A 17,367-nucleotide genomic window follows, 5' to 3' on the forward strand; every position below is an offset into this window, starting at 1 on the left:
CGACCAGCGTTTCATTTCGGAACTCTGGACTGTACGCACGATAGGTTTCACTTTTCGGATGTCCGCCGACGCTAATTTCTTTGCTTCGAAACCTTAGTTTTGAGCGAAGGATGAAGACTTTTTCTATTCGGGACATCTAACGAAGATTCCGTCCGCGTTGCCAGACTTGTTTCGACATTTCCAATCTTTCTTCAGTAGGAAGTTTTGTCGTCTGAGCATCACAGCAAAAAGTAGTTTTTCGGGGCAGATTAACCGACACCGCTTTTGAGTTTTTCGATATCGTTTTTCCCAAATCCTAGATATTTGTTTTGAGTTCTGGAATTCTGACGCCAAAATCTCTCTTAGAATTTCTCGGTGATCGTGCTGCAAAAATCGGAATCGCGAAATTTTCATTTTCCCGCGATTTCGCCCGCCTATAAATAGCGCGAAAAAGCAAAAATCTCCTCATTTGCAACCATTGAGGCCGCGAGTTCTAGAGGGAGAAGAGGAGGAGAGATTTTCGCGAAACCTTGACCAATCTTCGTGCAGTTCGTCCCTACTTCTAGGTATCGAGGTAACTATCATGAATCCTGCCTCTGATTTCTGTTTCTGCTGAGTTTCTGAAGTCGTTTCTGTGCTCTAAGTTTTGAGCTTTTTCTAAAATTGTCCGATTTCTCTGTTTTCTCGCTTGGGTTATGTTCCTTATGTTCCCCTGAGTCTAAAACCTCTGTCAGTAAACTCTGATTGCGATTCATTTGTCCAGGATCTGAAAAATTGACTCAAAACTCTTTTTGTCTCACATTTCGAAACTTTATTGTCGTAAAGCTATAATCTGACTTCGTGCCTTTAGGATTTGTTGTCACGGATGTCATGAGGATCGTTGCTGTCAAATCTGTTTTCAGAACTGATAACTTTGAAGTTTTGAGCCTTTATTTTGGACCAAAATGCCCCTGCGTAGTCGTATTTCGACCCGATTGTCCGAAAATTGTTCTGACAGTTTCTTTGTCTTAGTTTTACCCTAAAACTACCTTGTAAACTGATTTGATCGAAGAAAAAGAGCCGAAGCTCTTTTCTCCTTATGGCCGTGGGCTATTTCCTAAGGGGGGAGTTTTTCGTTTTCGAAAACTTGTCTTTTCGTACCTGATTGTCCTATTCTGAAGCTTTAATGCTTTGTCTATCGTTTATGTATTGTTTTGCGATCGAACTAATCGATTTTGTTTGGATTCTGCTTTGTTTTTCTCCGAGGTTCAGTTGAGGGAGCTTTGGAAGACTCAGAGCAATTGTTTGAGGAGAACTTTGTTTGCGAAGCTGGAACAGCTCGAGGTTAGGGCAACTTACTATATAATAGCTATGAATGCATGATAGGCGTCGATCAATTCGACTTATGCTTTACTTTGATGTTGATTATGTTGATGAACTGATGTTGTGATGTTGTGCATTGTTGGATTGTGCGTTTTGACGCGACTTCGGAGTGGAGATTCATTGATCTGGTGATCTTTGATGTTTTGGGTTGAATGAGTAACCCTAGGAAAGTTCAAACGAGGGGTTTGGGACTTAGCCATTTGTTGGGATTCGTTGGTTTACTTAGACTTTCCCCGGGAAACTTCTTTTGGGTGGTTGGTTTTCGGAAAACCTAGAATGAATAGAATTTTGTAAACTAAAGACTTGGGAAACTTAGACTTTGAGAAATAAACTCATAACCTGACTAATTCAATTCGAAACGTTTTTACTAAATGAATAGTTATAGGAGAACTAAAGGGGAAAACATTTACGAAAGACGGGGAAAAGTCGACCTTTGTTGTGGGTTTGGAGAGTTATCGGAATTGGGGAAAGCCACTAAGGTGAGCTATGGTGATGATTGAAGTCACCGAGTACTTTAGTACTCTTGGGGAGTGTTGTGGAGCCGTGTTGTATTGACCGACACCTAGTGCTCTTGTTGTTTGGGCTGTGTTGTATTGACCGACACTAGACCCTTGCGTTTTCTTGTTGGAGTTGTGTTGTATTGACCGACACTTACTCCGAGTTGTGTTGTATTGACCGACACTAACTCATGGGTTTGTTGAGATTGGGTTGTGAGCTAAACACTTTCGTGGTAAGGGCGATTCGTTGTTTGGCTAACCACGTTGCATTCAATCGGGTGAATAACGGGAATGGTTCACCTGTGCATATCATGGTGAATAACGGGAATGGTTCACCTTGCATTAATGATGAATAACGGGAATGGTTCATCATTCGGTGAATAACGGGAATGGTTCACCAAGGATGAATAACGGGAATGGTTCATCCAGGATGGATTTCATCCAGGATGGATAACGGGAATGGTCCATCCATAGTGAAAATGCTTCACTTGTGGCGAACGGGAACGCGTCACAAATCCGGATTCATATTGTGCATTTCACGCATACATTCATGCTGACTGAGACTGTGTGCTGTTTGTTTATTGAAGCAATGTTAGAGCCATAACATGCTAGGATTACTTATATGCTTATATAACAACTTATATATATACCCTGTCACATGTTGAGTGTATATGTACTTATTGCTGTGAGTTGACCCTAGCGCCTTGGCTTTGTTTGTATGTTTGTGTTTGGGCGGTCGGCCTGCTGCCAGATGTCGATGGCCGACTGGTTCTTGGTGGTCTCTCCCTCGGGGGGGGATCAGATATGAGCTGCAGGATCGGGATGCCCCACCGCTTGGGTGACCGATGTTGCTGGTCACCGGGCGACGTATCGGGGAAGGGTCGTGGAGGACCGGACTGACGAGCGTGGACGTCTGACGAAAGGAGTTCTATGGCGCATGGAGTTGAGCTTCAACTTGCCGACTTCAGATCGTGTTGGGTTTGGCACTGGGAGGTTAGGTTTGGGCAGGCGTCATGTTTTGTGTAGAGCTCTGATTCGTTTTGCTTTTGGGATCGGGTAGGTTTCCGACGCATGACTTTTCGTGTGGTTCTCTTACTGAGGGATCACAGTGAGTCAGTTGGACCATAGGGGTCTTTGCTTAGGCCATATTGAGGCCGACTTTCTCCTAGTGGTTTGTAATTATAATTTTCTCACTTACACTTCTGGGTCTGTATATATTTGCCTACGGGCACACTGCTTTGGAGTCACTGCGAGTGCGCGTGACATGGAGTGCAGCTGAGGCTGTACATGTATATATGTTGTATATCGGTTAGTTTAGTAGTTGGGTTTTGTCTTTACTTCCTTATCGTTTTGATTTAAAGGAAAGAAAACGAAAAAAAAATTACCTGTTTTCCGCGTAAAGATTATTTTTGGTTACTAAAGTGACACCTGGAAATCGGGGTGTTACAACTTCGGAGTGGAGAATCACTGAACTGGTTATTTTTTATCTTTCGGGTTGGGGAAACAACCCTAGGCAAGTACAAACATGGGGTTTGAGACTTAGCCGTTCGTTTGTATACTTAGACTTTCCCCGGGATTTACATTTGGTGGGTTTTTGGAAAACTTAGAATGAATAGAATTTTGAAAACTAGAGACTTTAGGAAACTTAGACTTCGAGAAATAAACTCATAACTTGACTAATTCAATTCCAAACATTTTTATTAACGAATAAAACATAGGAAAACTAAAGGGGAAAATAATTGCGAAAGACGGGGAAAAGTCGACTTTTGTTGTGGGTTCTGGAGAATTGCTGGACACCAGGGGGGTGAGCCACGGTGATGATTGAAAGTCACCGAGTACTTTAGTACTCTTGTTGTTGGAGTTGTGTTGTATTGACCGACACTAAACTCTTGGGTTTCGAGATTGGGTTATGTCTTTATTTTCTATCGCTTTAATTAAAAGGAATCAAACGAAAAAAAATACCTGTTTTCCGCGTAAAGTTTATTTTTTTGTTACTTAAGTGACACCTGGAAATCGGGGTGTTACATTGTCAACTTTATAAATCCCCAATAGTCACAAGAATTATTAACTTTATGAATTCACGACAATGGATGATAACGGCGACATGATAATAGATGAGTCAGGTAATGGTAGCCGTAGTGGTAGTGAAGGGTTGCGGTCGGAGTGGCGAGGGTGGCGATGAAGGTGGCAGTGGTGGGTAGTGGTGACAAGGCCGGCGAAGTGGAGGTAGTTATGGTGACGATGAAGGTGCGGTGACAGAGGTAGATGTTACCTCGTGGCCCCGACAATGGTTGTGGTTCCAACAACGTGGTGGTTGTGACGACGATAATGATTATTATGGTGGTGGTGGTGGTTGTAGTGGAGTCGGTGGTGGTGGTGATGTGGAAGTGGTGGTATTGGAGGGTGGTAGTGGCAATGGTGGTGGTAGTGGTGGTGGCAACGTTGGAGGTGGAGGTGTTGGAAGGTGTTGGTGGTGAAGATGGTAGTGGTGGTGGATGGTGGCGGCGGTCAGGTGAAGATAGTGAGGGTGGCAGTGATGAAGTTACATGTTTTCAAAACTAAAAAGCATAATCATAAAATCAAATTTTATGGTTTTAAGAAATTGACTAAAATGGTTTTGAAATTCAGTAAAAACGTAGTTTAACTTATTTTTGTCAAACATATTTTATTTTTAAATTTACATTTAAAACCAAAAACTGAAAAACTAACAACCACCCTAAACAGACTCTTAGTTTAATATTATTTACTTGGATAGGTAATTCAAGTAATATTTGGTTTCTTATTTAAATTCAAAACTGTTTTTCCAAATAAAAGCTTTGATCATATTTAGGGGTGGTCGCGGTTCAGTTTGGACCAGTTTTAGATGAAACCAAAAACCGATCCAATTATCAAAATTCATTGGTTCGGTTTCGATCAATTGTTAGTAAAAAAATTTCCAAAACCGATCTGATGATGAACGGTTTGGATCGGTTCAGTTCATTGGTTTCACAACTTTTTTTTGTTGGTAAATATGAATTTCACAACTTTAAATATATAGCAAACACATATGATTCACAACTTAACAATGCATAAAAATGAAAAATCAATAACTCAATCATAGTGTAATCACAAATCCATAATCCATAATCCATAATTCATAATCAACAACTCAAGTACTTAACAATGTAGAAATGCTTAAATTAGTGTTTAATTTTAGTACCATTACAAATTAATAACAGAAAACAAAGACATAATATGTCTAACAAACATAAAATCTAACATTAACAATATTTCTTCAAAACATCATTTCTTTAATATATATATATATATATATATATATATATATTTAAATATTTTATAAATAAATATATATCATCGGTTCATTGGTTTTTAATTTTTCAAACCGTGAACCGAACCAATCTTCATTGGTTTTTATCGATTTGGATCGATTTTTAACCGAATAAAAAAAAAACCAATCAAGTTACTTTGGTTCGGTTTGGTTCGTCAGTTTCATCGGATCGGATCAATCCGATGAACACCCCTATATTTGACAAGGACTCGTGCCCTCAGCATTCTATTCTAAGTAGGAGGATATCGCAACATTTTTTTTTGAACTTGACATCGCAATTTTAATATCATTCTTAATTAAAGAAATTTTTATTTTTAGAGTTATTTTCTAAAAAAAGCTACGAATGATTTTTTTTTTACGGTTACGAATGAATTAATAATCTTTTTTTTTTTTTGAATGGTAATGAATTAATAATCAATCGTATGTTTATATCATTTGGTTTCAATATTTAGAGAATTAGAGTGCTTTCATTTAAGTTTATAAAAAATTAATTTTAAGCTCTCTAAAATCAATAATTATTATATATTTTTTTGTGATAAGCCAATAATTATTATATATTTAGAGATTTTCTCAAAAGTATAAGTTGATTTTTTTTAAGTGATAACATGAATTAAAAAAAAATTGTTTTCTGTCTCGTCTATAGCCTATTCAAATAATGTGCATTTTTTGGTTTTTTTTTTTTTGAAAAATGATTATTTTTTAAACCCGAGACAAAGTGGTACAAAATACTTGACGATGCGTCCACTTCATCTGCTGGGGCGCAGAAGACAGTGAGGGGAATCCACATCGATCTTGGAGATGGAGGCTAGAAGTAGAAGGTTCATGAGTCGAACAAGGTGTGTTGAAACCTTTCATCCATCCTTATTTTCGATTTTTGAGACCCATTGTTAGTTTGCTGGAGTTGCTTCTTTCTGGAATCGGATGGGCTGTGAGTTATGTGTCGCAGCTGCAACGGAAGACCATAGTGGTTGTATTTGGTTGTTAGTATCCAAACACAGGGAGTTACGATTACAGTTATTGATATACAACTCAGGTAGTCACAGAAGAAATAAGTCATCATGGTAGGATGTGGGTTAGCTCTTCTTTCTATATGAGCCCAAAACCTGCTGGCAAACATGAAGAATTGTGGAGTTATTTGGGACATTTGTGAGGTACTATAGCAGACCCCTTGGTTGGCACTTTGGGACTTCAATGAGTTTTGCTCTCCGTCTGAGGTTCAAGGTGGAGAATTTAGCGTGGCTAACGATGATGGAGAAAAAGTTGAAGAAGAAGGATAAATGGCGTGTTGGGGAGAAGAACTTTTATTGTGTTTCCTTTCTTTTGTAATTATTTGTTTTTTTATTTAATTTTAATTACAGATGTGTTATGAATGAGGTGAGAATCCCAAGTAGCAAAAAAAAAAAGAATGAGGTGAGAATAGAAGAAAATAGGTGTAAATATATGAAAGAAGGGAGGGTGTAAATATATTAATATAATTTAATATATCAGTTGGAATTAAAAAATTAAGTTTTGGAATTTTTCAATTAAAAAAAATTAAAATGTCACGTGTAAAAGCTGAGTAGGCTAAAATTGAAGTCACACCACTGTCTGGGAGCCTTTATCGTTAATTGGATTGAAAAAAAAATCTAAGGACTCAATTTGATGCGAAAATTTTACAAGGATCGGAACTGATTCCCTCTACAATTACAGGGGTCAATTGACCATTTAAGCCTAAATTTAAATTTAATTCATTTAATTTATTTTGAAGTGACAAGTATATTATTATTACTTTACGTAAATCAGAACATAACTAGAATGTTTTAGTTTATTTTATTTAATGCAATTTCAAGTAAGAAAACATTTCTTTCAAAACAAAATTTTTTTGGTATATCGGAAAAAAAATTATACCCTCTAAAGATCATCATGGACTTTCTCCACCCAACTCATGTATCCCCTAACTCTTAAGAAATATTTTTACAGATGAATAAAAGTCATAGAACCAAAATCAAAAGTCATAGAAAACAAATTAAACAAGTGTTCTACCAAAAATATTACCAATATTTTATTTTTGAAAAGAATATTACCAATGCTTATTGGTTTCCACTAGATTTGCTCTAGAGCAGGAAAAGAAAAACAGGCCGGCCCGTGTTTTTAACCAGACTAGTATTTCAGGTCTGACCCACTTAAATTTAGCAACCCACTACTAAATTCCCACCCTATCTATTATTTTCAGAGGGTTGCTATTACTTACAAAACGAAAAAACCGAACAATTGTAAACATGGTATCGTGATAGAAGGAATTGCAACAGAGCTGCTGATTATATGTCCAAATATGCTCTTTCTTTTATTAATCATGTATGGTTTAATATGGGACCTGGCGATCTAGGAAAAATTCTGTTAGATGATTGCTTGGTTTCCCCTCCTTTCTTTTCCAATTGAATGAAGTTCTTATTTAACGTCAAAAAAAAAAGTTTCAGTGTTTTTTAAAAAATGAAAATACACTAAATCATTTCTCTTATTTTTAAACCCTAAAATACTCGTTTTAACATATTGGGATTTAAAGCCCGGTATATTTTTTTAAGGCTTAATGGTCAAATTGGTCCCTGTGTTTGTAGTGATTTTTGATTTTAGTCCCTACTCAGAAAAAACTAGCCGATATCTAGTTATAGTCCTCGCCGTAGGGCGAAGCTCCGGCGAGATTGCTGAGTGGCAGGCTAGAGCTGACGTGGCATGCCACATGTAATTTTTAATAAAAATTTTAATTCCACATTAATAATTCCCCCTTTATTCGGGTTTTATTTCATCTATTCTGGATTTAACTCACATCATTCCTCTATTCTGGATTTTTTTTCATTTTCTGGGTTTGATGATGAGTTTGAAGATCAAGATGAAGATGATTAAAGAAGGATGAAGGGGAAGAAGATGATTAAAAAATATGAGTTTTTGTATTTTTTAACTTTAATAATATTGTAATTTTTATTTTTTAATTAATTAAAAAATTATTTAATTTACTTATTAATTATTTATGTGGAAATATAAATAAATTAAAAATGACGTGGATAAAGCCACGTTAGCTCTGACCTGCCACTCAGCACTCTCATCGGAGCTCCGTCCTCCGGCGAGGACTAGAACCAAAATGCTTGCAACTGCAGGGAGATATCGGCTAGTTTTTTCCGGGGAGAGATTAAAATCAAAACTTGCTACAAACACTGGGACCAATTTAACCATTAACCCTTTTTTAACCATTGAAATTTAATTGCAGGTACTTTATTCATTTTAAAACAAAAGCTAATTAGATTTAATATTTTTTAATGTAATGTCTCTTAACATATCGGATTTTAAAACTCAGTATCCGGCATGTATTATTGTTGATTTTAGGAACAACTTTTTTTACATTACTTGTGTTTCACCAAAAATTTCTTGAAAATAGCAAATTAGGACAATCATGAGATTAATCCTTCAAAATTAAGATCACATTAAGTGAGTGGTAGACCTCTCCCAACAAATGCTTCTTCATACGCATTGTCTAGAGATCGAACCCTGGACTAAATGCTTAAAGAGATGTTAACACCAAAATTCTCAGTTTGGAAATTAACCATTGAAATTTGGTATATGTGAACGCCTGAGCTGTTTCGGTGTAGTTCTATCTTGTTGTCACATTATTATCGACTGCACATGCTGGTCGAGATATTAAAGCCCCTTGTTGGTCGAAATTATGCCAAGTAGGCAAGACAATAAACCCGTGTGAATTGATCAAGCTTCTTTTTTTTTTGGTAACAACAAGGAAGAAAAACAACAAAACAAGAAACTAAGCTACTACATCCTGACAAAGCAAGGGAACCACAACATAAGGCGGGATCGTCCAGGCCTTCCAATCCCAATTCTCACGAACTGCCATTCTAGCCAATGCATCTGCGATCTAGTTTCGCTCCCTCTGGACATGAACAATTGTTACAATCCAATTCCTTGCCAGCAAAGTTCGACCTGCTATGATCTCATCACTATGCCAGAAGTTGCTCACATCCGTGCTGCCCGTCAAGACCTCCTGCACATGGGTATAGTCAACGAAGCACATAATGTTTCGATATCCAAGCTCCCATGCGTGTTCTAAGCCTCGCAACACCGCTGTTAGTTCTGCCTTGAACGCGTCTCCCGCTCCAAACGCTGCTGCAAACCCGGAGATCCATCGACCATTGCTATCTCTAATAACTCCTCCTCAACCCATCTTATTCTCTTCCCGAAACCAGCTGCCATCAGTATGAAGCATTACTTCCTGGACAATATCACTCACAGTGGACACGGCCTAAGTTACGCCTCCTCCCCAACGCTGGAAATCCCCAACATCATGAGCAATTTGAGCAAGACATCACCTGGCTGCCAAGGAGCCTGCTCAGAGACGAAGCTATTGCGCAACTTCCAGATATTCCAAATAATTGCATAGAACAAAGCATTGCTGACATGCAATTGAGAAAACAGCCAGTACCGAAGTGGGGCACCCGCTGGAACACCTGCGAGCGCTCTCATGAATTGACTCCAAACCCCACGCTAAACCTGGACATCGACGGAGAGCATGGTCCCTGTCCTCCGACGGTGCGCCACAGCAAATGCACGCTGCTGTGCTTGCAAGGTGGTTATGATGCCTCTTCGCGTTTATCAGCCACGCGTTTCTGCCTGCAAGCCAAATGAAAAATCGAACTTTTTCCGGTGCTTTAGCCTTCCAAACGAGGCTCCACAATCGGGATTCATGGCCTTCATCTTCCAGAATCAAGTTGTACGCTGATTTTTCCGTATAGCATCCATTATTCTCTTCCGTCCAAAGAAAACGATCCACCCCATTAGGCGCCACTAGTACCTGAATATTCCTGATTTCCATCTTGATCTCCTCTGGAATTTGTGTATAAAGTCTATCAAAATTCCAAGTTCCTTGCCTCCAACAATCCGCTATGACCAATTTCGTGTGAGAGATGTGAACGTATAGAACTCTACAAGGCAACAACCATGTACCCATCCAATTCGAATACCACAAAGATGATGATCCATCTCCAAGTTTCACGTCGAACCCCTGTTGTACAACATCTAGAGCCTTCAATATTCCACGCCAAATGTAAGACCCCCCACCCCCAACCTGAATTGTTCACTCAAAATTGAATCTGTACGGCAGTATTTCTCAGTGAGGACCTAGACCCAAAGCTTGTTTTTCTGATTCATCATGCTATGCATAAGTTTGCCCAATAAAGCTTCATTATTCTTCCTTGCACTTCTAACCCCTAAACCCCCTTTTGATTTAGGTTGAATTAGGTCCTTCCAAGCTACTAAATTCCAACTACGAGTATTGCTGTCTTTCCCCCACACATAATTCCTCACTAATCTGTCCACTTGCTCACACACTGAATCCAGAATCCGTAGGGATTAATTGCATAGCAATTGATCAAGCTTTAGTAAAACAACTCTTTGTATTTTCGACCAACATATATATCAGATCATTTAATTATTTTTTTATTTTATGTTTTTATTAATTATATTATTTACAAAATAAACCATTTTGTTATGATTATAGACGTATGCTAAGTGTTTTCCCTCCTTATTAATATATATATTTAAAAAGTCACATGACTTCATGATTTAATCTTTTCTATCTATGATTAGAACGGTCATGATTTATTCTCATATTGTAACGCCCCGATTTTCAGGGGTTACGGTAACAACCTGATAAAATAAATATGCAATGTTTTCCAAAATGATTTATAAAGCGAGTAATTTTTTTCTTTTGAAATGTTTTCAAAACATGTAATGCCTACACCCAACAGTAAATAAAATCAACATCAAACCTTGAATAAGGCAAGTTCCCGAATGTATGAACGAAAGAACACAACTACAAATCTAATAAATGAAATCAGATCTAACAAGGAATCTGTTATGCCACGACACCCTAATCCGACCTACTTCCTAAGATCTCCACACCGGGGAACTGCAAGAAAGCAATGCATCGGAACCTACCCGAATCTCAAATGCAAATTCCTAAAAATTATTAGGCTAGCTTAAACCAATAACGGTAAGCTCTCTAACCCAAGGCTCTAGCCTTAAACCCGACTCTACTCTTCATGTCTTCCACTAATCTTCAAGTCTCCAGCTCCGACTCGTACAAATGTCAAGTTTCATCGACAGTCCTCCATCGCCTAATAGCGTTAAGCGCCCAAACAACAAATAACAAATAGAAAGGGTTAACTCCATGCAATTACCACGTATAAAAGGGAAAAGCAAGCTATTAAAGTTTAAGTGCATAACATGGCACATAAGCTAGCAACTTAATTTCATATAGATGACAACATATATCCAACAACATAAAATCAAATCAGATATCAACAACATAGATTTACTCAGATATCAGCAACATAATGACTGATTGAAATCAGTTATCAACAAACTCAACAATATAACATCGAATCAGATATCTACCAAAACCATATAAGTGCCCTGTAGTATGACTAGGTGTTATTACCAAGACATATCAAATCAAAAGTGTCTCGCAAGACGGGACAGTCACCTGGTACGAAACCCATTGACCTGTCACTTAATATGCCACAAAGGCCACTCAATACGCCACGAAGGCCACACAGTACAACCCAACAACGCATATGTACAAATATCAACACAACATATAGCTACTTAGCACATGCTTAGTAGGTGATCCATCCCAACATCAACCACGACAACAATCAAAACATCCACACGAAAGCAATAATGACAGAAACCAGTAAACGGCCGAAGCCTCTCAGAAAACGGAGACACACGTCTCAATAGGTTCACTCGACCGAAGCCTCCAGAAAACATTTTCCCAGTTCAACATAATAATCATAATCCAATGCCAATCAATATAAACATCTTCATCTCAAACGCAGGCAGTGCGATAAAAGCTGGCAAGACTCAAAGACGCTCTAAAACTGAGTTACCCTTACCTTCGTGAGTAGAAGTTGTGCATGGAAGTTGCGAACCTAGAACAAGGAAACACAATTGTCAACACAAGCCCCACTAGAAACAACACTATCTAATAACACTAATTGAAACCGGAAAGAAAGCTTTTAAAGCTTCAGAGTTCCTATTTAGGCACGAATTGACAACAGAACTTCGTTTGCTAAAACGCGCATAACTTGAGCTACAGAACTCGGAATGACACGAAACCGACGCCAAAATTTAGACAATCGAAAGAGCTACGTTATAGCTCAGGCCATACAGACCCAAAAATTATTTTTGGACAAGGTACCATAACACTAAGTTTCGGCCACTTCTAAAAATAGGGTTTCCCGAACTTTTTCTTCGATCTAATTTAATTCTTAGGTATTCTTAGGTGATATCTAGGCCAGGGAAACTCTCAGAAAAATTACAGGATCGAGAACGCGATAAAAGAATTTTTCCTCCCCCCCTTGGTGAGCTCTCGGCCTCTCCCTCAAAATAAGGGTTCCGACACTTTTCTTCGACTAAACTTGGTTCCTAGGTTATATTAGGTCGTATCTAGGATAGATTGAAGCTCGAAAAAATTATCGGATCGAAAACTAACACAGGGGTATTTTGGTCCAAGTTTTAAGTTCAAAAACTCAAAATCGGAATTTTGAAAAATAAATTGGATGAGCGTGATCCTAACGACATTTATAACAACTAATCCTACTGACGCTAAGCTCAGTCGAGAGTTTTCGAACCGAAAAGAGGAACCTCTGTTAGAAAATGGGTATTTCCACTAAATTTGATCTTTGCGACATTCGGCGAGATTCGGCGAAATGTAATCTGCTAAAAGTACTCTTGGGTTAGTAGAGAGTAAGTTTAGACATTGAAATCAAGTTATTTGGACAGTTTTACACAAAGCTCACACTTTGAGCACAGAAAGACATAGAGAAAAGCGTTAGAATTTACGATCAGAGGTAAGGAAAAGCATCAGTATCTCGAGGCCTACGTATAGCAACTGTCAGTGCGACGATCAGTCAAGGATTGCAAAAAGCTCTTCTCCCTCTTCTCCTCAAGCTCACCCACGGCCAAAGCATGGAAAATGATGAAGATATTTCAAATTTTGGCTATTTATAGGTTGGTCAAAAACGCGGCAAAACAAATGTTTCCCGATTCCGATTTCTCCTGTGCAATACTTCGTGAATTCTGAGTGGGTTTCCGATGTCAAGTTTCCAGAACTTGAATCAAGGTTTTGGAATAAATGAAACGATCCAAAAAGCGGTATGAAATAATTCTACCCGAAAAACTACTTTTTGCAGCAAATGTCAGATGCAGAAACTTCCTTCTGAAGAAAGGTTCGTATCATTGAAAGGAATAAGACAATGCGGATGGAAATTTCGTTTGAAGCTCCGAATAGAAAAAGTCTTCATCTACAGTTCGTTTTAAGGTTCTTAAGTTACGAGGAACTCGGTTTCGACAAACTTCCGAGAATCGAAATCGATTGTTCATACAGTCCAGGGTTTCTTGTCGAAACACTAGTCATGGAAAGGAATAAGAGAAGTTCTTATATTCCTCTGAATATTTTTAAATTCTGCTTCTACAGTGCTTTAAGAGCAGATTAGCCTTTAACTAACGTTTTCGCCCTAAGGCGGAAGTGAATAAAACTCGTGCTATAAACTATAGCGACTATAGTACCATTCTTAGTCATTTCCTGAATTTTCTTCTTCATAATATTAATCCAAACATCAAACACAAGTCAAGTTCCCCTCACGCTTACACAGAATCTTATGCGTGAGTTGGAAATTAATTATTTATTTAATTCTAAAATCCTATGTCTTACACATATTCTCATATAAGACCATCTTTCTCATATGATAAATCTCCTATATATATATATATATATAAAAACTTCCAAAAGAAAAAACATATAACTATTTTTCAAAAAAAATAATAATAAGAGAACCACTAATCCCCCAATGATGGTGTGACGATTGCAAGGGCTACTGAGCTACCTGATCATCCCATGGAAATTGGTGGTGCTGTTTTGATTATGGAGGTATATGTGAATTATATAGCAGTAAAGAAAATGAATGAGGTAGTAGTATTTTTTTTGTTACAAGGTAATAGTATTTGATATATGGTCTATCTATTTATTTTTATGTAGCACTATTTGAACCAGTACATTAATTAATTAAAAAATGAATCTAAATTTAATTTTCATTTTGCTGTTTATAGTCTCAGGCTCATATTACTAGTTCGGCTTGTGGTTTCTTCTTGAAAATGATGATGCAATCTGACTGTGTGGTTTGTGAAATCTGGTTTAATTTGCCTTCTTCTCCTGGCCGTGGTTTTAAGTAAGGTTTTAAAGTTTCCTTTTATATGAGATATGCTATGGAGGAACCAGCTCATAGGCCAGCCCGTGTTTCAAAACTGAGCATATATATATTCTGATTATTTTCCTTCTGCTTTGATTGATTCAGTTTTTATAATGTTTTAACCTGAATAGTAATTTAGGTGGTTTGCTATCTGCATATATACAAGAGCTGGAAAACTTTCCTTCTTGGCCTCCTTGAGTAATTATGCCAACACAATATTCCTTGATTTATGGGATGCTAATATATATTACAGGAAAGCAATGAACTCCCATTTCATGTATGAACATAAATCTTAAATTATTTCAAGAGCAAAATCAATTTATGATAAAAAAAATAATTCTCTCAGTATCTGCTTATTGGCTTAATTAATTCTGAGATAAGGGTGATTGAAACATGTTAAGAAAGTGCATCGCATACAGTGATCAGTGATAATGTGATATCCATTAGCTAGGTGGCGGTGTTATCCATTTATACAATTAATGTCAATGAAAAATGGCAGGTGATGAATTTGGAATTTTATATAAATAAAGAAACAAATTAATAAAATCTCTCAATCTCCTGCAATCACATCTTTTCTCCCTCATTTTGTTTTATTCTCTCATGTAAATTTTTTACTATAAAAGATAAATTACACTGCTGCACTCTCATCACCGCCATCCTTTGTAACTCTCTTTTCTCCATCTGGTCTTCTTCTAATACTTTTGTTCTCTCTTTGTTGAGTTTGTATAACAATGGCTGACTACTGGGGGGATCTCTATGCCATCTTCCAAGATCCACCACCTCCTACCACCACCACCTCCACCACCACCAACACCACACCACCTTGTTTAGCCAGTTTTACTTTCAACGAAAATTACAATAAGGCCTTTTCTTTTCCCAATATACTGCAGCAACCTTTAATTATAACCAGTTGCTTGTATCGTTCAGTTCCACCACCTCCCATCAACACCAACATCACACCACCTTCCTCAGACAGTTTCACTTACGATGCAGGTTATAATGAGCCATTTTCATTTCCCATCGACACCAACACCACACTACCCTCCTTGACCAGTTTTAACAATGAGCCATTTTCATTTCCCATCAACACCAACACCACACTACCCTCCTTGACCAGTTTTAACAATGAGCCATTTTCATTTCCCATCAACACCAACACCACACTACCCTCCTTGACCAGTTTTAACAATGAGACATTTTCTTTTCCCATCAACACCAACACCACACCACCTTCGTTGGCCAGTCTCACTTTCAATGAAGAACCTTTAATTATAACCGATGAGTATGTTGATGAGCTAGACCAAATGCTCGCATCCACCACAACAAGTACTACAACTACTAGTAGTAATAATGGTATCATTCTCAATCCCAATTCCCTCCCTGATTTTGCAGGACAAAGCCACCACCTTCCTCCTAATCCTGTGCTTCTTGCCCCTCCTTCCAAGGAACCGAGACCACATATGCAGAAGCAACAGAAACAGGTTTTTCAAGTTGAAACATCCAGAGAATTAGCCAAAGGAAGGTACCAAACTTGAAATTTTTTGTTTCTTAATGGATTTCATTGGTTTGCATTTCGGATCCGGGTTTACTGCAGTCATCTATTGACTGCAGTCACTTAATTTTGTCCTACGATTCACATCGGAAGGTTAATATTTGATCACGATAAATAGAATATAAATATAAATGTAAAAAATATGAAACAAAATCAATATGCATTTGTGACTAAATCCTTACTTTCGTTTTATATTTTGTGTAGAAAAAGCGAACAGAAGAAAAAGGTGCTCCATGTCACTGAAGATGATAAACTCTCATCAGATTCGTGGGCATGGCGTAAATATGGACAAAAATCCATCAAGGGTGCTCCAAATCCAAGGTAACCTCTCAATAATGATTATATCCTTTGATTTATTTCTCGATTGGGAAATTTGATGCTAAAACTTTTACTCACATCAGAAGGTTAATATATAGTCTATTTAAATAGAATATAAATAAGGGCGTTAGTTATGGTGGTACTCTTAAATATTTTCATTTCTAAAGAGGTTGCAGAGAAATCAAGACGTAAAGTGAGAAATTTAAATGATAATCACTAGTACATGTGCTTTTTCACCAATTTCACGTTGTGTCAAACGGCATTTCTCTGAAAAATATGATCCCTCTCTCTTAATCAATCGAAATGCAATTTAATTCCTCACATTTCTTTTTGCATGTTGTGTAGAGAAAACAAACAGATGGAAACAGTCTTCTATGATGAACTCCCACCTTCAGATAAGTGGACATGGCGTAAATATGGAACAAAATCCATCAAGGGTACTCCACATCCAAGGTAATTAAGCTCTCAACATGTTTATATCATTTGATTTGTTTCTTGGATGTAGGAACTATTTTATATTTATCATATTCCAATCCCTGGATGTAGGAACTATTATAAGTGTAGCAGCTTCAAAAATTGTACCGCGCGAAAGTGGGTTCAACGGAGCAGCAGTGAAGCACACAAGTTCATCATCACGTACAAAGGAGAACACTCCCATCAAGAAGAAGCTGTCTTCCTGCTCCCATCTCCATTTTTTTAGCCATGCCCGGCCTCTAGTTTTTCTGTTTTTTTTTTTTTGTTACAAGAGCGAGGTTCTAGTTTTACTGTTAGATATTTTATGATTCTCATTTACATTATTGATGATTTTACCCTTCTAATAATATTGTGAACGTATTTATTCCCTAAGCTTTTGTGATAATTATAGTTTAGTGTCACATCGATGACTATTATTGTATGATTTTTTTTACAAATTAAATCAATTATGATTATTTTGTAAAAGTTCTTTCCATTAAAACATACTAATCAAAATATCACTATGGTTCCAATGAGGAATGGATTTACTGATGAGGGATGGACAGTGATGAGCAATTACGGTGTAGA

The 17,367-nt window shown here is 37.5% G+C and overlaps 1 protein-coding gene across 1 annotated transcript; it reads left to right on the plus strand.

Moving 5' to 3' along the window:
* Nucleotides 1-15,187: 15,187 nt before the first annotated feature.
* Nucleotides 15,188-17,026, plus strand: LOC130719449 (WRKY transcription factor 28-like). Its single transcript, XM_057570077.1, has 4 exons — nucleotides 15,188-15,978; nucleotides 16,213-16,329; nucleotides 16,672-16,779; nucleotides 16,873-17,026. The coding sequence occupies exons 1-4, from the start codon at nucleotides 15,188-15,190 to the stop codon at nucleotides 17,024-17,026; spliced, it is 1,170 nt and encodes a 389-aa protein (XP_057426060.1).
* The last annotated feature ends 341 nt before the right edge of the window (nucleotides 17,027-17,367 follow it).

The sequence above is a fragment of the Lotus japonicus genome, chromosome 5 (assembly GCF_012489685.1).
Source record: "Lotus japonicus ecotype B-129 chromosome 5, LjGifu_v1.2".
Taxonomy (NCBI): Eukaryota; Viridiplantae; Streptophyta; class Magnoliopsida; order Fabales; family Fabaceae; genus Lotus; species Lotus japonicus.

What these genes read in the sequence shown, in the direction of transcription:
- LOC130719449 (XM_057570077.1), top strand. Translation starts at nt 15,188, where the DNA reads ATGGCTGACTACTGGGGGGATCTCTATGCCATCTTCCAAGATCCACCA. An exon ending in AAGGGTGCTCCAAATCCAAG is followed by an intron (nt 16,330 to 16,671) that starts GTAACCTCTCAA and finishes CATGTTGTGTAG; the next exon opens with AGAAAACAAACAGATGGAAA. An exon ending in AAGGGTACTCCACATCCAAG is followed by an intron (nt 16,780 to 16,872) that starts GTAATTAAGCTC and finishes CCCTGGATGTAG; the next exon opens with GAACTATTATAAGTGTAGCA.